The sequence below is a fragment of the Oncorhynchus kisutch genome, linkage group LG17 (genome assembly GCF_002021735.2).
Source record: "Oncorhynchus kisutch isolate 150728-3 linkage group LG17, Okis_V2, whole genome shotgun sequence".
NCBI classification, from domain to species: Eukaryota; Metazoa; Chordata; class Actinopteri; order Salmoniformes; family Salmonidae; genus Oncorhynchus; species Oncorhynchus kisutch.
The window spans coordinates 46,938,439-46,960,990 of NC_034190.2; the positions used below are offsets into that span (position 1 = coordinate 46,938,439).

Consider the following 22,552-nt stretch of genomic DNA (forward strand, 5'->3'; position numbering starts at 1 on the left):
TGGGGACAAACATTGTACTTTTTGAAGAAATGTCCTCTGGTCTGATCAAACAAATATAGAACTGTTTGGCCATAATGACCATTGTTATGTTTGGAGGAAAAAGGGGGAGGCTTGCAAGCCGAAGAACACCATCCCAACCGTGAAGCACAGGGGAGACAGCATCATGTTGTGAGGGTGCTTTGCTGCAGGAGGACTGGTGCACTTCACAAAATAGATGGCTGCATGAGGAGGAAAATTGTGTGGATATATTGAAGCAACATCTCAAGACATCAGTCAGGAACTTAAAGCTTGGTCTCAAATGGACAATGACCCCTAGCATACTTCCAAAGTTGTGGCAAAATGGCTTAAGGACAACAAAGTCAAGGTATTGGAGTGACCATCACAAAGCCCTGACCTCAATCCCATAGAATATCTGTGGGCAGAACTGAAAAAGCATGTGCGAGCAAGGAGGCCTTACAATCCTGAGTCAGTTACAACAGCTCTGTCGGGAGGAATGGGCCAAAATTCAGCCAACTTATTGAGGGAAGCTTGTGGAAGGCTACCACCAACACGTTTGACCCAAGTAAAAAAAATTAAAGGCAATGCTACCAAATACTAATTTAGTGTATGTAAACTTCTGACCCACTGAGGATGTGATGAAATAAATAAAAGCTGAAATAAATCATTCTCTCTACTATTATTCTGACATGAAACATTCTTAAGATAAGGTGGTGATCCTACCTGACCTAAGACGGGGAATGTTTACTCTGATTAAATGTCAGGAATTGTGAAAAACTGAGTTTAAATGTATTTGGCTCAGGTGTGTGTAAACTTCTGACTTCAACTGTTTCTCTCGGTCTCTGTCTCTTGTTCTCTCTCTCTAGGCTGTTCCCTACACCAGGTGAAAGTGGGGGTCCATCTCTTCCTCCTCTTACATCTCGACGAATGAGAGAATCACTATCCCGATTCCCTAGCAGGTACGGCCACCCCTCCTGCTCCTGACCTATAACCTCTGATCCATGAGTGATATTGGCCCCATGGACCACTTTCACCATAACACTGTGAGCAAGGTTAACTCCGGGCTGCAATACAGCATCAGCAATTAGACAACTACAGACGTTCAGTAAAAGTCTTCCCATTGACTTACTATTTAACATCGACTAAGGGTTGCGTGTGGTAGTCATTTATTTAACTACAGTAAAGTAAGTTGAGGTAAGTACTTTGGCTCTTGGAGTTAATGGTGGTCAAATGCTAAGGGTTCTTTGGTTGTCATGCTTGACTGGCCCTCAGCTGATGCAGCTGTAAGTTGTAAAGCACCTTAACTTGTGCCTCAAACTGAATTAAAGCCTGTTTTTGATTACGTCTCCAGCTTTATGAAGCTTTCCCTGTCCAGGGGGCTGATGTAACCAGAGGCGTGAAAAGAGCCCGTGGTTTCAGAAGCATTTTAAAACCGTTTAAAAGCACTCCGATCGCCAAAGTAGCTCACGCACAGTATCAAGTTGTTCTTTGCAGAACAGTCTAAATTGCTCTTTCGAAACAAATTTCTGTTTTGGCCAAAAAAGGGGATTTACTTCTCAGAGTGCTTTACACGATAAGAAGTGTGGTGTAATACAGTAATAAGCGCTGTTGTGGTACATCACTCACATGGGGTGCCACTTTCACCAGCAACCGACAATACAGTACAAGAGACTGTCTGGCAGAAGTGTACCAGGGTGAGTATGGCAAAAATGACGCAACATGGCAGAAATGAAAGTGACAAGCTGCCATCCACCGCAACCCTGTGAGACTCATTTGAAGAAGTTTCCGAATGTTCTTATGTGTGAAGTTTTCCCTAACAAGAACTGAGGGTGTATGTAGAATGTGTAAGCATCCGCAGAGAACCTCAATGGCATCTGTCTGAGAACTATCTAAGACTTACAAAAACAACAATAGTAATTATTCAATCATAATAATAATAATAATACTATTTTGATCTTTTCATAATCCCCAAAATTGTCATGGCAAGAGATAGACTAGTGTCCTGTCCAGGGGCCCTGTGATATACTAGCTTCCCTGTCCAGGGGGTGTACTTAATTACATCAAGCTGCCTCACAATACTGAAACAGGAGATGCTCATAGGAGCCGTACCGGCTCGCACAAGGTGGTATCCCAACTCCTAAGCCTGATGTTTCCCCCGTGTTCACCCCCTAGCTCTCTGCACCGCTACTCAACCCCTCACGCCTTCAACTACACGGCCCCCTACCCACCCACAGGGATCACTCTGTCCCAGAGGCAGCGATCCACCTCCACGCCCAACGTCCACATGGTCAGCACCACCCTGCCTGTCGACAGCAGCATGATTGAGGTAACAACACACCACGGGGGCCCCCAGGGGACTCCTGGATGTCCAGGCAACAATTCTGAAAATAACCTCCCTGCCCGATCTGGCCCTTCTTTACACGCGAGGAATCCCTACCATCCTCCTCTGCCTCACTTCTGTCTACCATCCTCCCCCCTTATGTTTTCTATTAAGTAATCCATCTTGCATGTTTACTTTCCATGATTTTCTTGATTGTGTTCGATATCACTTTCTATATTCTGCACTTACTGTATTCTTTTCTGATTTGTTTTTATTGTCTCCATACCCGGGTGTATTTGGAAAAATGATAACTTGAATGCGGTCTAATATGCCCACAAAATTGAACACCCAGGTAGCACTCTTTCTCTCCTCCCTTACCTTCCTTCACTCTGTCTCCCTTTCCTTCCCTGTCCTCACTGTCCCACTGTGTCGTGCCCTGATTGGGAGTAGCTAGATTGCCTGAATGCCTACCCTAGCTCCTGGTGCAGGCGCTTCTGGCTGAAGAGGAGAGTAGGTATTGTTCGCTTCTCCAACTCTTTTCTTGAGGCGACTTCAGAGAGCCCAGCCAAGGTTAGGAGGCAGAGTGTCTGAGTGTTGTGTGATGAACAACATGGCATACTTTTACAGTGTCCGTGTCGAACTGAATTATCAAACTGTTGAATGATTAGTGTTCATTTGATATTTGTAAAAATGTGACGGAATATTTTCTCGTTTGTTGTCGTAGGAGGCAATGCGTAATCACGAAGCAATGCGTAATCATGACTCCGGTAAGATTTTTGAACGTTTCTGCTATGCTAAATGGAAACATGTATAACATCCCATAACAACACTTTGTCATAACCTGGTGTGCTGAATACCGTTGGCCATCGTCCCTCTGTAGACGGGAGTTCCCCCAGCCAGAGTCCCACAAGCTGGTCACAGTCTAAAACCCCAGCGCCAGACAGACGAGAACGGGCTCCGTCGTTCAACACTCAAGAGAAACACAAAATTGTAAGCGAGACAGCGCTTGTAGTTTGTACAGTGCCTGTGAGTTAATAGCATCTTAACAGTACTTTGAATTTCCTAGGAATAACTGCATACGTGTATTGTATGTAATGTCTACTGAATATAGAGAATGTGGACTTATATTGGCTGTCCTCCTCCAGCGTCCGAGGGACAAGCGAGACTCTAGTTACTACTGGGAGATCGAGGCCAGTGAAGTGGTGCTGCACTCCCGTATCGGCTCAGGCTCCTTCGGAACGGTGTACAAAGGGAAATGGCACGGTGAGCACGCTTCTGGATAAACACACTTCTTGTAAAGACTTGGTCTGTTTGTAGGCTGTTTCTTCTAACGGAGTGTAACACTTGTGCTGAGTCTAGTCTACTTGGAGATTCGCTTCACCTCCTCTCTGTCGTGTAGTTTGTTGAGACAAGATGGCCACACAGCAGCTAAGGAAGTTCCTTTACCACATGGTTTGGTCTGTTGTAGGTGACGTAGCAGTGAAGATCCTAAAGGTGATTGACCCCACACCGGAACAGTTCCAGGCCTTTAGAAACGAGGTGGCTGTGCTAAGGTAAGAGAGGGTGAGAGTGGTGAAGAGGACTATAGTGATGCCCATAGTGCATTCAGGGTATTCACTTTAGAGAGAGCAATTAAGTTGACCCTAAAATGTGTTTATTATTGGTAGATTATCTTCACGCAGCATTATCTCTCTCTCTCTCTCTTTCACCACAGGAAAACACGACACGTCAACATCCTATTGTTCATGGGCTACATGACGAAGGACAACTTGGCCATCGTGACACAGTGGTGTGAAGGCAGCAGCCTCTATAAACACCTCCACGTCCAGGAGACCAACTTACAGATGTTCCAGCTCATAGACATCGCCAGGCAGACAGCTCAGGGCATGGAGTGAGTCCATACCTAAGCAGCTTAGGTGTAGAATGGTATTATTGCTAGCTGTATAGGGATGCTAGTTTTACAAGGATGCTAACTTAAGATCGACGCTATAGCAGGGTGATAGCTTTAGAAGGATATATTTTTTTCCCCCTTTCATTCTTTTAACATGCAACTGAATGTCCTAAAATACAATTTCACTGTATTTCTCTTTCAGCTATTTGCACGCTAAAAACATCATCCACCGGGACATGAAATCAAACAGTATCCTTTCTCATACTTGAAAGTACTACTTAAGTAGTTTTTTTGGGGTATCTGTACTTTACTTTAATATTTATATTTTTGACAACTTTTACTTTTACTTCACTATAATTCCTAAAGAAAATGGAGTACTTTTTACTTAATTATCAAATTTACACACTTATCAAGAGAACATCCCTGGTCATCCCTGCTGCCTCTAATTTGGCGGGCTCACTAAACACATGCTTCATTTGTAAATGATGTCTGAGTGTTGGACCATGCCCCTGGCTATCCGTAAATAAAAAATAAATAACGCAGTCTGGTTTGCTTTATATAAGGAATTTGAAATTATTTATACTTTTGATACTTAACTATATTTTAGCAATTACGTTTACTTTTGATACTTAAGTATATTTAAAACCAATTACTTCTAGACATTTACTCAAATAGTATTTTACTGGGTGACTTTCACTTTTACTAGAGTCATTTTCTATTAAGGTACTCTCTACTTCTATTGGATACTTTTTACACCACAGCCTTTTCTTCATACTCTTTCATGCTCAGTCACTCTTGTGACAAAATTGAATTAAAAAAATTGTCGGCTTGACATTAGACAAATGATGTATGAGCTCAGATATTTAGTTTTTTTCCACAGACTCAGCTGTCTTTGCCACAGCTCCTGCCTCCTTGACAGCAGTACAGATATCTTCTTACACGAGGGCCTGACGGTGAAGATTGGCGACTTTGGTCTGGCCACAGTCAAAGCCAGGTGGAGTGGTTCTCACCAGGTGGAGCAACCTTCAGGGTCCATACTGTGGATGGTCAGTAACAGGACATGGAAAAGTGAATTGTGCGTTTCTTGTGTGTTTGACTTGACTGTTGAAAATGACACAAAATTAAACAGAAGTTACCACCCATCAGACCCCTATGAGAAGTTGATTCCTTATGGTTTTCAGATTTACTAATTATGGTTCCCGGAATTGTAAATTAAATCAATTTAGTCATGTTTGTTTGTTCCATCCTCTGTTCTCAGGCTCCAGAGGTTATACGGATGCAGGACAATATGCCCTATAGTTTCCAGTCTGACGTATACTCTTACGGTGTTGTCCTCTATGAGCTGATGACAGGAGAGCTGCCATACTCACAGATAGCCAACAGAGACCAGGTAAATGCAGCCTGCCACATAACAATCTCTAAAACCATGGTACTTTGACCTCCCCTGCTGTGTTTGAGTTGAACATATCAAATATAACTTGGATTGTAGGACACAGTTTAAGCCACGTGGTCTGTATTTCCCTGGCCTGGGTTCCAGTGTGGGTGTCAGAGGGGTAGATGGGCTCTGTGTCACTGGCTGGCTGACTGTCTGAGTGGGGGTTTGTTTGTTGTATGGAGAGAGAGAGATACAGCGAGAGAGTGCTCGCACGTGTACTGATTTGAACCTCTCTGGGGTAGGGGGCAGTATTTTGACATCCGGGAAGAAAAGCGTGCCCAAAGTAAACTGCCTGTCACTCAGGCCCAGAAGCTAGGATATGCATATAATTGGTAGATTTGGATTGAAAACACTCTAAAGTTTCTAAAACTGTTAAAATAATGTCTGAGAGAAAACAGAACTGATTTGGCAGGCGAAACCCAGAGAACAAACCATCCAGGGGAAAACAAAATTAAGGTCATAGGATTTTCCAATGCGTTTCTATGGGATACCCTTATTATTAGGAACCTGGTTGCAGTTCCTATGGCTTCCACTAGACTTTAGAAATTGGTTGATGTTTTTCTTTTGAGAAATGAAGAAGTAGTCCTATTCATTGGAAGTGTCACTCCAGATGGACTCTACTGTTTTGGTGCGCGTGAACAGGAGGGCGCTCCACGTTGCTTTTATCCGGTATTAGAAACAGTTTATTCCATCTTAAATTTGATTGATTATTTACGTTTTAGGGTACCGGAGGTTGGATTAGGAACATTGTTTGAAATGTTTGGACCAAGTTTACAGGTAACTTAGATACTTTTAAGACATGTTGGGCGAGTTGAAACCGGTGTATTTCTGAATCAAATGTGTCGTGGAAATTTCCTGTATTTACCAAATCATGAGAGCAAACCACACACAAGTCACAGTTATCACAAAGTCCATTTTTATTATATGAGCTCCATCACAACCCTGTGACTCTCAGATCAATTCAGTGTCTATAAATGAATTCTCTGAGAGTCCCTTACACATAGCAACTGAGATCCTTTATAGCAAAGACACACATAGCCAGACAGCATTGGCATAATTTATCGTTCAGCTTTGTCTCCTAAACTATGTTCTTTTCTCAAACTCAGAACCTAAACAAACCCTCACATCAACAGGTATATATCAAATCCATCCTATCTTGACAAGATCACAGAGACACATTGACTGGCACACATTCATTGTGGAGCCAAGAGATACACGCTTGACCTCTCCCCTCTCTCCGGCCCAAGTAACTTAGTCTAGACATAGAACAGATAACTGCAACCCCGGCCACAGTATTATACAAAAATAAACATTCTGATGAGAAGTAACTTACAAACATATGATGAATATAAAACATCTTACCTATGTTACCAACTAATTCTGATTATTCCCCAACAAATGCACCAAATAAATTGACATTTTTGGGACATAAAGAAGGACATTATCGAACAAAATTACCATTTGTGATGTTTCTGGGACATTTTGGAGTGCTAACAGAAGATCTTCAAAGGTAAGGCATTAATTATATTGCTATTTCTGACTTTTGTGTCGCAACTGCCTGGTTGAAAAATGATTTTCATGTGTTTGTATGTGGGGCGCTGTCCTCAGATAATCGCATGGTGTGCTTTCGCCGTAAAGCATTTTTTAAATATGACACAGCGGCTGGATTAACAAGAAGCTAAGCTTTATTTTGATGTATAACACATATCTTTTCAAGAATGTTAAACATTTGAATTTAGTATTTTAGAATTTCGCACTCTGTAATTTCACCGGATGTTGGCCAGGTGGGACGCTACCGTCCCACCTGCCCGTAGGAAGTTAAAGCAACGATATTCAAGTGATGGGCTGTTTTAGAACTCAGCAGCTGTGACGTGGTAAGGTTGGACCCAGGTGCAGAGAAGAGACCAGACGAGGAATCCGTGGTTAAGGATAACCTAATACTTTACTGAGAAACTGTAGCCGCAGGATCACAGTACACTTTAAAAAACAACAAACACTAAGTCTCGGAAATTTGCTCAGGAAACAAATGCACACAGTAAACAATTCAAGCTTCTGCAAAGGACCACAGAAAACAATTCCCTCTGGTGCCAGGAGGAACCATGACTGTACCCCCCCCCCCCCCTCTAGGAGTGGCTCCAGCTGCAGAGCCATGATGACCACCACATAGTTATTTAAAGTCTCTAACAAGACCCAGATCCAGGATGTCCCGGGCAGGCAACCACGCTCACTCCTCGGGACTGTATCCCTTCCAGTCCACCAGGTACTGTAGGGTCCCTTGGCCCTGACGAGCCTCCAGACGCCAGACCGTGTAGGCCCACGTGGCCATCCACAAGTCGAGGGGGCAGAGGAGCAGGTGTGGGGGGAGATAATGGACTGGTCCTTACCAGCTTGAAATGGGAGACATGAAAGGACGGACAGACCCTCATAGACCTGGGAGGCTGGAGATGATAGGTGACCGGGTTGATGCGACTCAGGATCTTGAATGGTCATATGGAGCGAGCTTCCGTGATTCCACATTTTAAGGGAAGATCACGGGGGGATTGCCACACCCATTGACCCGGTCCGAGGTGCCGGTTTGCCTGATGTTGGTGTCGGGCAGAGGAGCGGAACAAGGAGGATTGGCAGTGTGTTATGAGCATACTCCGCCCAGACGAGGAACTTGCTCCAGTTGCTGCCCTGAGTGGAGACGAAGCAGCGCAGGAACTTCTCTAGCTCCTGGTTGGCCCGCTCAGTTTGCCCATTCGACTGAGGGTGGAACCCCGAGGAGAGACTCACCTGTGCTCCCAACAGGGAGCAGAAGGCCTTCCTGTACTGTGTGACAAACTGGGGCCCACAATCTGAGACAATGTCCTGGGGAAGTCTGTGTAGTCGATAGACATCAGCGAGATCAGCGGTCTCTTTGGCTGAAAGCAATTTGGGTAAGGCGATGAAAAGGGCTGCCTTGGAGAACCGATCGATGACCACCAGGATAGTGATAAGCCCTTGAGATGGAGTTAACCAAGTGATAAAGTCTACAGACAGATGAGACCCGGGATGGGCAGAGGTTGGAGCAACCTGGCCGGTCGCTGACGCGAAGACTTGCTTTGGGCACAGATGAAACACGTTCTCACGTCTTCCATCATGTTGGGCCACCAGAATTTCCGCCTCAGGAACCCCGGTGTCTGATTAACACCTGGATGCCCAGTTAATTTAGGAGTGTCCCTATTGTAGTACTTGGGACCAGGCTTTTCAAGTCTGTTAGTGGGTCCCTCACCGGGGTCAGGTTCTCAGGTCTGGGCTTGTCAGACCGTGGTCTCAATACTCCATATCACAGGGACCACAATGCGTGAGCTGGGGATGGATGGGCTTCTTCTCCTTCTCCTCCTTAGAGACATCGTGTTGGCAGAACAAGGCGTCTGCCTTCTGATTCTTGGAACCTGGGCGATAGGCTAGTGTGACATCGAACCTGTTAAAAAACAGCCCGCCTGGCGAGCGTTCAACCTAATTGAATGAAGACCAAGTTCTTATGGTCCGTCCAGATCACGAAAGGATGAGGTGCCCGCTCCAACCAGTGTCTCCACCCCTCAAGAGCCCACTTAACTGCCAAGAGCTCCCAGTTGCCTACATGGGTGCAGTTCCATCTACTCCTCGTTCCTCTATGAAAGGACCGCCCCTGCTCCGGTGTCCGAGGCATCCACCTCCACCACAAAGGGACAAGTCAGAGTAGGATGAACGATGATTGGTCCTTTGAGCTCCATGAATACCCTGTCAGACTCAGGGGTCCAGCAAACACGGGTCTGCGACTTGCGGGATAGGACTGTGAGAGGCGCTGCCACCGCACCAAATTTGCATATAAAACGCCTGTATGAATAGTAAAACCTGAGGAACCGCTGGACCTGCTTGAGTGAGGTGGGACGGGGCCAGTTGTTCAAAGAATGACTCTTGCTGGATAATATCTTTTTGCAATGGAGGAGGAAGTGCATCTCTGTCTCAACTTCCCTTTCGTGCAGTGACCACATTCTCTCACTCTCTCTCTCTCGCTCTCATTCAATTCGCTTTATTGGCATGACGTAACAATGTACATATTGCCAAAGCTTATTTTGGATATTTACAATATAAATAAAAATGAGAATCAAATTGTCAACGGGACAACAGTAACAACAAAAAACAAATGTCAAAATAACTATACATTTAACAATAAGTATATAGTAGAGGACATGTGCAGGTTGATTGGTCTGTCAGACACTGTCCCTCATTTTATGGCAGGCAGCAATGTAGTGTGCTGCCAACCCACAGCTCTCTGCGTCCTCCCCCAACAGGACGGGTAGCCTATCCTCAGAGAGGTCTTTAAAAACCTTGAATAAGGGTTTCAAATTTGGGAAAATAACACTCTCTACTTGTTTTATATTTTTGACATTTTGTCAGGAACTGCAGCTCAGGTTCTGCTGTTGTGCAGTGGTTGCACAGCCTTTCCTCTACAGGGAGCCAGGTTTTCCTGTGTCTACCCTTCTCAATGACAAGGCTGTGCTCTCTGAGCCTGTACTTTGTCAAGGTTTTTCTAAGGTTTTGATCAGTAACCACGGTCAAATATTTAGCCACAGTGTACTGTCGATTTAGGGCCAGATAGCACTGCATTTTGCTTTGTTTGTGTTTCCCAATAAGCAATATAGTTTTGTTTTGACTGTGTTGTAATTTGGTTTATCCTGATTGATTGGATGTTCTGGTCCTGAGGCTTCAGTGCGTTAGTAGAACAGGTTTGTGAACTCTTTGCTCAGCTCTTGGTATTGCAGGGCTTGGTGATGATATCAGAGGGGGTCGCTGTATTTTAGATGTTTCCAAAACTTAATTGCTCTTTTTTGAGTTTTTATTATTAGTGGATATTGGCCTAATTCTGCCCTGCATGCATTGTTTGTAGTTTTCCTCTGGACATGTAGGAGAATCTTACAGAACTCTGCATGCAGGGTTTCAATGGGGTGTTTGTCCCATTTGATGAAATCTTGTTTTGCAAGTGGACCCCACACCTCGCTGCCATAAAGTACAATTGGTTCAATGACATATTCAATTAGTTTTAATAGGTATTTCAATTTGAATTTGCTTTTTAATGGCGTAGAATGCCCTGCGTGCTTTCTCTCTCAGCTCATTCACTGCCTCATTAAGGTGTCCAGTTGAGCTTATTTTTAAATCTAAGTAATTGTAGGGTGTGCAGTACTCTATATATTTTGTACCAATTGAGAACTCTGGTCTAATTCCCTGAGAACTGGATCTTCTCTGGAAAATCATTATTTTAGTATTTTTGATAATTAGCAGGTATCGGCCTAATTCTGCTCTGCATGAATTATTTGGTGTTTCACATTGTACACGGGGGATATCTTTGCAGAATTCTGTGTTGGTGTTTGTCCCATTTTGTGAATTCTTGGTTGGTGAGCGGACCTCAGACCTCACAACCATAAAGGACAAAGGGTTCTATAACTGAAAGTATTTTTTTGCCAGATCCTAATTGGTATGTTGAATTTTATGTTCCTTTTGATGGCATAAAAGGTCCTTCTTGCCTTGTCTCTCAGATCGTTCACATCTTTGTGGAAGTTACCTGTGGCGCTGATGTTTAGGCCGAGGTATGTATTGTTTTTTTGTGTGCTCTAGGGCAATGGTGTCTAGATGGAATTAGTTTTTGTGGTCCTGGCAACTGAACCTTTTTTGCAACACCATTATATTTGTCTTACTGAGATTTACTGTCAGGGCCCAGGTCACGAGATGAGCTATAAGTATACCTACAATAGGAGTCCCCTCGAAGCCTACCATTGATTATGTACATACTAGAGGTCGACCCATTTTATGATTTTTCAACGCCGAGGACCCAAAAAAAAGCCGATACCGATTAATCGGCCTATTTTATTTAAAAAATATATATTTTATTTGTAATAATGACAATTACAACAATACTGAATGAACACTTATTTTAACTTAATACAATACATCAATAAAATCAATTTAGCCTCAAATAAATCATGAAACCTGTTCAATTTAAATAATGCAAAAACAAAGTGTTGGAGAAGTAAAAGTGCAATATGTGCCTTGTAAGAAAGCTAACGTTTAAGTTCCTTGCTCAGAACATGAGAACATATGAAAGCTGGTGGTTCCTTTTAACATGAGTCTTCAATATTCCCAGGTAAGAAGTTTTAGGTTGTAGTTATTATAGGAATTATAGGACTATTTTTCTCTATACCATTTGTATTTCATATACCTTTGACTATTGGATGTTCTTAAAGGCACTTTAGTATTGCCAGTGTAACAGTATAGCTTCCGTCCCTCTCCTTGCTCCTACCTGGGCTCGAAACAGGAACACAACGACAACAGCCACCCTCGACGCAGTGTTACTCATGCATATAGCAAGGGGAACAACCACTCCAAGTCTCAGAGCGAGTAACATTTGAAATGCTATTAGCGCGCACCTCGCTAACTAGCTAGCCATTCACATCGGTTACACCAGCCTAATCTTGGGAGTTGATAGGCTTGAAGTCATAAACAGCTGCTGGCAAACGGACGAAAGTGCTGTTTGCATGAATGCTTACGAGCCTGCCGCTGCCTACCATCGCTCAGTCAGACTGCTCTTTCAAATCATAGACTTAGTTATAACATAACACACAAAAATACGAGCCTTAGGTCATTAATATGGCAGAATCCGGAAACTATCATCTCGAAAACAAGACGTGAAATACGGAACTGTTCCATATTTTATCTAACGGGTGGCATCCATAAGTCTAAATATTCCTGTTACATTGCAACCTTCAATGTTATGTCATAATTACGTAAAATTCTGGCAAATTAGGCGGCCCAAACTGTTGCATATACACTGACTCTGCGTGCAATGAAGGCAAGAGAAGTGACACAATTTCACCTGGTTAATATTGCCTGCTAACCTGGATTTCTTTTAGCTAAATATGCAATTAAAAAAAATATATACTTCTGTGTATTGATTTTAAGAAAGGCATTGATGTTTATGGTTAGGTTCACATTGGAGCAACGATACGCACCGCATCGATTATATGCAACGCAGGACATGCTAGATAAACTAGTAATAGTCATGAACCATGTGTAGTTAACTAGTGATTATGATTGATTGTTTTTTTTAGAAGATAAGTTTAATGCTAGCTAGCAACTTACCTTGGCTTACTGCATTCGCGTATTAGGCAGTCTCCTCGTGGAGTGCAATGTAATCAGGTGGTTAGAGCGTTGGACTAGTTAACTGTAAGGTTGCAAGATTGAATCCCCCGAGCTGACAAGGTAAAAATCTATCGAACGAGGCAGTTCACCCACCGTTCCTAGGCTATCATTGAAAATAAGAATGTGTTCTTAACTGACTTGTCTAGTTAAATAAAGATTAAATAAAGGTGTAAAATATATATTTTTTTAAATCGGCCAAATCGGTGTCCAAAAATACCAATTTCCGATTGTTATGAAAACTTGAAATCGGCCCTAATTAATCGGCCATTCCGATTAATCGGTCGACCTCTAGTACCCAGCGTCCGACAGAGCTGCAGGAGTTGTGACCCGTCTTTGTTTGTTATGTTGTCGTAGTTGTGTCATGGGAGGCATATAGGGGAGAGAATGCTGTCATCTCCAGGTAGTTGTGTGTAAAGTGTGTTGGGTTCTTGTCCAATTCTGGTATTTAGGTTGCGACATGTCCCTGAGCCTGGGAATTATTCATCTCCCCCTATAGGATGGAGAAACTGTCATAGTTAAAAGTATGGGGATTCTATTAGGGGGTATAGGTAGCACACATGAGGACTTTTTTCTCTGTTTCTCAGACCATGTATATTCCAGGATGAGACAGTAAAGGATTTGTGTTCCATAGTGTGTTGTTTTTGTGTGGCTTAGGCCCGAACCATCAGAGTAGGTGTCAGCAGAGCAGAGCATGATGAGCATCTTACGTTTCAGAGTCGTGGCTGAACGACGACATGAATAACATACAGCTGGCAGATTTTAAGCTTTTTTGGCAGGATAGAACAGCAGCGTCTGTGTATATTTGTAAACAACAGCTGGTGCACGAAATCTAAGGTCTCAAGTTTTTTGCTTGCCTGAGGTAAAGTATGATAAACTGTAGATGACACTCATGATAAACTGTAGATGACACTATTTACCAAGAGTTTTCATCTGTATTTTTCATAGTTGTCTATATACCACCACAAACCAATGCTGGCACTAAGATCACACACAATGAGCTGTACATGGCCATAAGCAAACAGGAAAACGCTCATCCAGAGGTGGTGCTCCTAGTGGCCGGGGACTTTAATGCAAGGAAACTCAAATCCGTTTTATCTCACTTCTACCAGCATGTTAACTTCTCTGGGATATGTGGGACGGTAGCGTCCCACCTCGCCAACAGCCAGTGAAATTGCAGGGCGCCAAATTCAAAACAACAGAAATCCCATAATTAAAATTCCTCAAACATACAAATATTTGACACAATTTTAAAGATTTAATTTTAATTTTTTAATTTAATTAGGCAAGTCAGTTAAGAACACATTCTTATTTTCAATGACGGCCTGGGAACAGGTCAACTGCCTGTTCAACTGCCTGTTCAGGGGCAGAATGACAGAATGACCTTGTCAGCTCGGGGGTTTGAACTCGCAACCTTCCGGTTACTAGTCCAACGCTCTAACCACTAGGCTACCCTGCCGCCCCAAAGATTCTCCAAGATAAACTTGTTGTAAATCCAGCCACAGTTTCTGATTTTCAAAAAGGCTTTACAACGAAAGCACACCAAACGATTATCTTAGGTCGGCACCTAGTCACAGAAAATCATAGCCATTTTTCCAGCCAAAGAGAGGAGTCACAAAAACAGAAATATAGGAAGACATAGGACTTCATGTTACACAATACATGTATGTTTTGCTCGACAAAGTTCATATTTACATCCAAAAATCTGTGTACATTAGTGTGTTGTTTTCAGTAGTTCCAAAGCATCCAGTGATTTTGCAGAGAACCACGTCAATTTACAGAAATACTCATAATAAACATTGCTAAAAGTTACAAGTGTTATGCATGGAAATTTAGATCCACATCTCCTTAATGCAACCGCCGTGTCTGATTTCAATTTTGTTTTACGAAAAAAGCACACCATGCAATAGTCTGAGTACAGCGCTCCGAAAAACAAGCCATACAGATATCCGCCATGTTGTGGAGTTAACAGAAGTCCGAAATAGCATTATAAATATTCACTTACCTTTGATGATCTTCATCAGAATGCACTCCCAGGAATCCCAGTTCCACAATAAATGTTTGTTTTGTTCGATAAAGTCCATAATTTATGTCCAAATACCTCATTTTTGTTCGTGCGTTTAGACCGGTAATCCAAATTCACGACACCCGATCACTAGGTCCAGACGAAAAGTCAAAAAGTTCCATTACAGTCCGTAGATACATGTCAAACGATATATAGAATCAATCTTTAGGCTGTTTTAACATAAATCTTCAATAATGTTCCAACCAGAGAATTCCTTTGTCTTCAGAAATGCGCGCGTGATCAGCTCATGCCACTCTGGCAGACCTCTGGTTGAATCACCTCTCATTCGCCCCCACTATACAGTAGAAGCCTCAAACAAGGTTCTAAAGACTGTTGACTTCTAGTGGAAGCAATATGACACCATAGACACTGTATATTCGATAGGCAATGACTTGGAAAAACTACAAACCTCAGATTTCCTACTTCCTGGTTGGATTTTTTATCATGTTTTTGCCTGCTATTTGAGTTCTGTTATACTCACAGACATTCATTCAAACATTTTTATAAACTTCAGAGTGTTTTCTATCCAAATATACTATCCAATATTATATTCATAATCTAGCTTTTAGACCTGAATAGCAGACAGTTTACTCTGGGCACCTTTTTATCCAAGCTACTCAATACTGCCCCCCATTCCCAAAGAAGTTAAATGTGCAACCAGAGGGAAAAAAACTCTAAACCACCTTTACCCAACACACAGAGACACATACAAAGCACTCCCTCACCCTCCATTTGGCAAATCTGACCATAATTCTATCCTCCTGATTTCTGCTTATAAGCAAAAACTGAAGCAGGAAGTAGTCCAATGAAGCAGATGCTAAACTACAGGAGTGTTTTGCTAGCACGGACTGGAATATGTTGCGGGATTCTTCCGATGGCATTGGAGTCCACCACATCAGTCACTGGCTTCATCAATAAGTGACTGTACGTACATACCCCAACCAGAAGCCATGGATTACAAGCAACATCCGCACTGAGCGAAAGGGTAGATCTGCCACTTTCAAGGAGCGGGACTCTACCCCGGAAGCTTCTAAGAAATCCCGCTATGCTCTCAGACGAACCATCACAGGCAAAGCATCAAATACAGGACCCTGGGCCAATACCCTCTCTCTTGACATAGGGGTAGTGTGCTCTTATAGCACGGTGCCATGCCAGGGGATGGTCTGTGGAAAATAAATACGTTTCTTAAGTTCCCCTCTTTGCAAACAATCAGCTAATAGTGTCTCTGGATTGTCCTTGAGGAGCTTTTAAAAAATAAAACAACTTATTCCTTGCAATGTTATTTTTAATATCCATGGGGTACTGTATTGTAATGACCTCTGGACAGGGATAAGCCACTGGGGCTTCAAAGGCCTCTGCATTTGGGTGGGGGGGGAGAGGCTGTGAAACTCTCCTGCCATTGTTGGGCTCAACAGTTTTCACACATCTGACTTCACACCTCAGTGCTAATTGAAGGTGCTGCCAGGTCTGTTCTGTCCTAGCAGCTTGGTAGATTAGTATACTTATTTACTTAGCTTTATATAGAAAAATGACCGTTGAACGTTTTGGCTTCAGAAGTAGCTTCAGACTGAATATTACTCACTCAGTTTTGTGTTGGATGGTATTTCCAGGTTCCGCTGTACTTTCTTGTGCAGGTTTTGGTTTGTCAGAAGTTTATTTTTATGTTTTATCCTTGGTAGTAGTCCATTCAGAAGAATGTTGTCCAAAATCAAGGTTTTAGGTATGGAATTTTTATTTGGATTGATGGTTTTAATGTTGAGGTTAGTACCCTGTATAAGTCCTTGCGAAAAAAATTCAAGTTTATCTAAATTTATCCAACTCTAATTCGCGCTCGCTCGCTCTCTCTATCTCTCTTGCTCTATCTCTATCGCTCTCTCTCTTGCTCTCTCTCTCACGCTCTCTCTCTCATGCTCTCTCCCTCTCTCTATCCATCTCCCTCGCTCTATCTATCTCTATCGCTCTCTCTCTTGCTCTCTATCTAGCTCGCTCTCTCTCTCGCTATATCTATCTCTCGTGCTCTCTTGTGCGCTCTCTCTCGCTCTATCTCTCTCGCACTCTCTCTATTGCTCTCTCGCTCTATCTATCTCGCTCTCTATCTCCTGCCAGATCTATCTCTCTTGCTCTCTATCTCGATCACTATCTCTCTCGCTCTCTCTATCGCTCTCTCTCGCTATCTCTCTCGCTCTCTCTCGCTCTAGCTCTATCACTCTCTCTCTAGCTCTATCGCTCTCTCTAGCTCTATCGCTCTATCGCTCTCTCTAGCTCTATCGCTCTCTCTAGCTCTATCGCTCTCTCTAGCTCTATCGCTCTCTCTAGCTCTATCGCTCTCTCTAGCTCTATCGCTCTCTCTAGCTCTATCGCTCTCTCTCTAGCTCTCGCTCTATCGCTCTCTCTAGCTCTATCGCTCTCTCTCTAGCTCTCGCTCTATCGCTCTCTCTCGTGCTCTCTCCCTCTCTATCTATCTCCCTCACTCTATCTATCTATCTCTCTTGCGCTCTCTCTCTTGCGCTCTCTCTCTTGCGCTCTCTCTCTTGCGCTCTCTCTCTCTCTCTCTCTTGCTCTCTCTCTTTCGCTCTCTTGCTCTCTCTCTCTTGCTCTCTCTCTTTCGCTCTCTTGCTCTCTCTCTCTTGCTCTCTCTCTCTTGCTCTCTCTCGCTTGCTCTCTCTCTCTCTCTTGCTCTCTCTCTAGCTCTATTGCTATCTCTTGCACGCTCTCTCTCTCTCGCTCTCTCTCTCGTGCTCGCTCTATCTATCTTGCTCTCTATCTCGCTCTCTCGCGCTCTTTCTTTCACGTTCTATTTCTCTTGCACTCTCTATTGCTTTCTCTCTCGCACTCTCTTGCTGTCTCTCTTACGCTCTCTCTATTGCTCTCTCTCTCTCTCTCTCGCTCTCTCTATTGGTCTCTCTCGCTCTATCTTGCGCTCTATCGATCTCTCGCGCTCTCTCTATTGCTTTCTCCATTGCTCGCTCGCTCGCTCTCTATCTCTCTCGCTCTCTCTTGCGCTCTCTCTCTCGCGCTCTCTCTTTCGTGCTCTCTCTCTCTCGCACTCTCTCTCTCTCGCACTTTCTCTCTCTCGCACTTTCTCTCTTGCGCGCTCTCTCTCTGTTGCTCTTGCTCTCTCTCTCTTGCTCTCTCTCTCTCTTGCTCTCTCTTGCTCTCTCTCGCTCTCTCTCACTCTATCTAGCTCGCTCTCTCTCTAGCTCTATCGCTCTCTCTTGCATGCGCTCTCTCTCGCTATCTCTCGCTCTCTATCTCGCTCTCTCGCACTCTTTCTTTCGCGTTCTCTTTCTCTTGCACTCTCCCTCTCTCTCTGTTGCTCTTGCTCTCTCTCTCTTGCTCTCTCTATTTCTTGCTCTCTCTCTTGCTCGCTCTCGCTCTCTCTCACTCTATCTAGCTTGCTCTCTCTCTAGCTCTATCGCTATCTCTTGCATGCGCTCTCTCTCTCTCTCTCTCGTGCTCGCTCTCTATCTCGCTCTCTCGCACTCTTTCTTTCGCATTCTCTTTCTCTTGCACTCTCTCTCTCTCTCTTGCTTTCTCTCTCGCACTCTCTCTTGCTGTCTCTCTTGCGCTCTCTCTATTGCTCGCTCTCTCTATTGGTCTCTCTCATTCTCGCTCTATCTCGCGCTCTCTCTATTGCTCTCTCTCGCGTGCTCTCTCTCGCTTTCTCCATTGCTCGCTCTCTCGCTATCTATCTCTCTTGCTCTCTCTTGCGCTCTCTCTCTCGCGCTCTCTCTCTGTTGCTCTCTCTATTGCTCTCTCTTGTGCTCTCTATCTCGCTCGCTCTATCGCTCTCTCAATCGCTATCTCTCGCTCGATCTCTCTCGCTGTCTCTCTCACTCATCTATTTCTCTCGCTATCTATCTCGCTCTCAATTCAATTCAATTGACTTTATTGACATGGCAAGTTCATTATTACTTACATTGTCAAAGTATACATATCGGAAAAATAAACATAACATTTAAATATATATATATATATAAAGAAATGGTGGCACCAACAGCAATAATAATAGTCGTAGTGGACATTGGATTAATCAAATCAAATCAAATTTATTTATATAGCCCTTCGTACATCAGCTGATATCTCAAAGTGCTGTACAGAAACCCAGCCTAAAACCCCAAACAGCAAGCAATGCAGGTGGAGAAGCACGGTGGCTAGGAAAAACTCCCTAGAAAGGCCAATACCTAGGAAGAAACCTAGAGAGGAACCAGGCTATGTGGGGTGGCCAGTCCTCTTCTGGCTGTGCCGGGTGGAGATTATAACAGAACATGGTCAAGATGTTCAATGTTCATAAATGACCAGCATGGTCGAATAATAATAAGGCAGAACAGTTGAAACTAGAGCAGCAGCACAGTCAGGTGGAAGTTGAAACTGGAGCAGCAGCATGGCCAGGTAGACTGGGGACAGCAAGGAGTCATCATGTCAGGTAGTCCTGGGGCATGGTCCTAGGACTCAGGTCAGTTGAAACTGGAACAGCAGCATGGCCAGGTGGACTGGGGACAGCAAGGAGTCATCATGTCAGGTAGTCCTGGGGCATGGTCCTAGGGCTCAGGTCCTCCGAGAGAGAGAAAGAAAGAGAGAAGGAGAGAATTAGAGAACGCACACTTAGATTCACACAGGACACCGAATAGGACAGGAGAAGTACTCCAGATATAACAAACTGACCCCAGCCCCCCGACACATAAACTACTGCAGCATAAATACTGGAGGCTGAGACAGGAGGGGTCAGGAGACACTGTGGCCCCATCCGAGGACACCCCCGGACAGGGCCAAACAGGAAGGATATAACCCCACCCACTTTGCCAAAGCACAGCCCCCACACCACTAGAGGGATATCTTCAACCACCAACTTACCATCCTGAGACAAGGCTGAGTATAGCCCACAAAGATCTCCGCCACGGCACAACCCAAGGGGGGGGGGGGGGCGCCAACCCAGACAGGATGACCACAACAGTGAATCAACCCACTCAGGTGACGCACCCCCTCCAGGGACAGCATGAGAGAGCCCCAGCAAGCCAGTGACTCAGCCCCTGTAATAGGGTTAGAGGCAGAGAATCCCAGTGGAAAGAGGGGAACCGGCCAGGCAGAGACAGCAAGGGCGGTTCGTTGCTCCAGAGCCTTTCCGTTCACCTTCCCACTCCTGGGCCAGACTACACTCAATCATATGACCCACTGAAGAGATGAGTCTTCAGTAAAGACTTAAAGGTTGAGACCGAGTTTGCGTCTCTGACATGGGTAGGCAGACCGTTCCATAAAAATGGAGCTCTATAGGAGAAAGCCCTGCCTCCAGCTGTTTGCTTAGAAATTCTAGGGACAATTAGGAGGCCTGCGTCTTGTGACCGTAGCGTACGTATAGGTATGTACGGCAGGACCAAATCAGAGAGATAGGTAGGAGCAAGCCCATGTAATGCTTTGTAGGTTAGCAGTAAAACCTTGAAATCAGCCCTTGCTTTGACAGGAAGCCAGTGTAGAGAGGCTAGCACTGGAGTAATATGATCACATTTTTTGGTTCTAGTCAGGATTCTAGCAGCCGTATTTAGCACTAACTGAAGTTTATTTAGTGCTTTATCCGGGTAGCCGGAAAATAGAGCATTGCAGTAGTCTAACCTAGAAGTGACAAAAGCATGGATTAATTTTTCTGCATCATTTTTGGACAGAAAGTTTCTGATTTTTGCAATGTTACGTAGATGGAAAAAAGCTGTCCTCGAAATGGTCTTGATATGTTCTTCAAAAGAGAGATCAGGGTCCAGAGTAACGCCGAGGTCCTTCACAGTTTTATTTGAGACGACTGTACAACCATTAAGATTAATTGTCAGATTCAACAGAAGATCTCTTTGTTTCTTGGGACCTAGAACAAGCATCTCTGTTTTGTCCGAGTTTAATAGTAGAAAGTTTGCAGCCATCCACTTCCTTATGTCTGAAACACATGCTTCTAGCGAGGGCAATTTTGGGGCTTCACCATGTTTCATTGAAATGTACAGCTGTGTGTCATCCGCATAGCAGTGAAAGTTTACATTATGTTTTCGAATAACATCCCCAAGAGGTAAAATATATAGTGAAAACAATAGTGGTCCTAAAACGGAACCTTGAGGAACACCGAAATTTACAGTTGATTTGTCAGAGGACAAACCATTCACAGAGACAAACTGATATCTTTCCGACAGATAAGATCTAAACCAGGCCAGAACATGTCCGTGTAGACCAATTTGGGTTTCCAATCTCTCCAAAAGAATGTGGTGATCGATGGTATCAAAAGCAGCACTAAGGTCTAGGAGCACGAGGACAGATGCAGAGCCTCGGTCCGATGCCATTAAAATGTCATTTACCACCTTCACAAGTGCCGTCTCAGTGCTATGATGGGGTCTAAAACCAGACTGAAGCATTTCGTATACATTGTTTGTCTTCAGGAAGGCAGTGAGTTGCTGCGCAACAGCCTTCTCTAAAATTTTTGAGAGGAATGGAAGATTCGATATAGGCCGATAGTTTTTTATATTTTCTGGGTCAAGGTTTGGCTTTTTCAAGAGAGGCTTTATTACTGCCACTTTTAGTGAGTTTGGTACACATCCAGTGGATAGAGAGCCGTTTATTATGTTCAACATAGGAGGGCCAAGCACAGGAAGCAGCTCTTTCAGTAGTTTAGTTGGAATAGGGTCCAGTATGCAGCTTGAAGGTTTAGAGGCCATGATTATTTTCATCATTGTGTCAAGAGATATAGTACTAAAACACTTGAGCGTCTCTCTTGATCCTAGGTCCTGGCAGAGTTGTGCAGACTCAGGACAACTGAGGTTTGGAGGAATACGCAGGTTTAAAGAGGAGTCCGTAATTTGCTTTCTAATAATCATAATCTTTTCCTCAAAGAAGTTCATGAATTTATCACTGCTAAAGTGAAAGTCATCCTCTCTTGGGGAATGCTGCTTTTTAGTTAGCTTTGCGACAGTATTAAAAAGGAATTTCGGATTGTTCTTATTTTCCTCAATTAAGTTAGAAAAATAGGATGATCGAGCAGCAGTAAGGGCTCTACGGTACTGCACGGTACCGTCCTTCCAAGCTAGTCGGAAGACTTCCAGTTTGGTGTGGCGCCATTTCCGTTCCAATTTTCTGGAAGCTTGCTTCAGAGCTCGGGTATTTTCTGTGTACCAGGGAGCTAGTTTCTTATGAGACATTTTTTTTGTTTTTAGGGGTGCAACTGCATCTAGGGTATTGCGCAAGGTTAGATTGAGATCCTCAGTTAGGTGGTTAACTGATTTTTGTCCTCTGGCGTCCTTGGGTAGGCAGAGGGAGTCTGGAAGGGCATCAAGGAATCTTTGTGTTGTCTGTGAATTTATAGCACGACTTTTGATGTTCCTTGGTTGGGGTCTAAGCAGATTATTTGTTGCAATTGCAAACGTAATAAAATGGTGGTTCGATAGTCCAGGATTATGAGGAAAAACATTAAGATCCACCACATTTATTCCATGGGACAAAACTAGGTCCAGCGTATGACTGTGACAGTGAGTGGGTCCAGAGACATGTTGGACAAAACCCACTGAGTCGATGATGGCTCTGAAAGCCTTTTGGAGTGGGTCTGTGGACTTTTCCATGTGAATATTAAAGTCACCAAAGATTAGAATATTATCTGCTATGACTACAAGGTCCGATAGGAATTCA

General features: G+C 43.8%; 1 protein-coding gene across 4 annotated transcripts in view; it reads left to right on the forward strand.

Moving 5' to 3' along the window:
• The window catches only part of raf1a (Raf-1 proto-oncogene, serine/threonine kinase a), a 46,259-nt gene that overhangs the window by 15,366 nt on the left and 8,341 nt on the right, over window positions 1–22,552 (forward strand). For 2 of the 4 annotated variants that reach the window (XM_020505954.2, XM_020505955.2), the window contains 11 exons: window positions 864–956; window positions 2,170–2,323; window positions 2,768–2,887; window positions 3,042–3,084; window positions 3,198–3,307; window positions 3,463–3,580; window positions 3,786–3,870; window positions 4,032–4,208; window positions 4,411–4,457; window positions 5,136–5,254; window positions 5,467–5,598. In XM_020505954.2, the coding sequence (XP_020361543.1) occupies window positions 864–956; window positions 2,170–2,323; window positions 2,768–2,887; window positions 3,042–3,084; window positions 3,198–3,307; window positions 3,463–3,580; window positions 3,786–3,870; window positions 4,032–4,208; window positions 4,411–4,457; window positions 5,136–5,254; window positions 5,467–5,598 (1,198 nt within the window). Of the gene's footprint in view, window positions 1–863; window positions 957–2,169; window positions 2,324–2,767; window positions 2,888–3,041; window positions 3,085–3,197; window positions 3,308–3,462; window positions 3,581–3,785; window positions 3,871–4,031; window positions 4,209–4,410; window positions 4,458–5,135; window positions 5,284–5,466; window positions 5,599–22,552 lie in introns of all 4 variants that reach the window. The other 2 variants (XM_020505957.2, XM_020505956.2) reach the window with 2 other exon arrangements.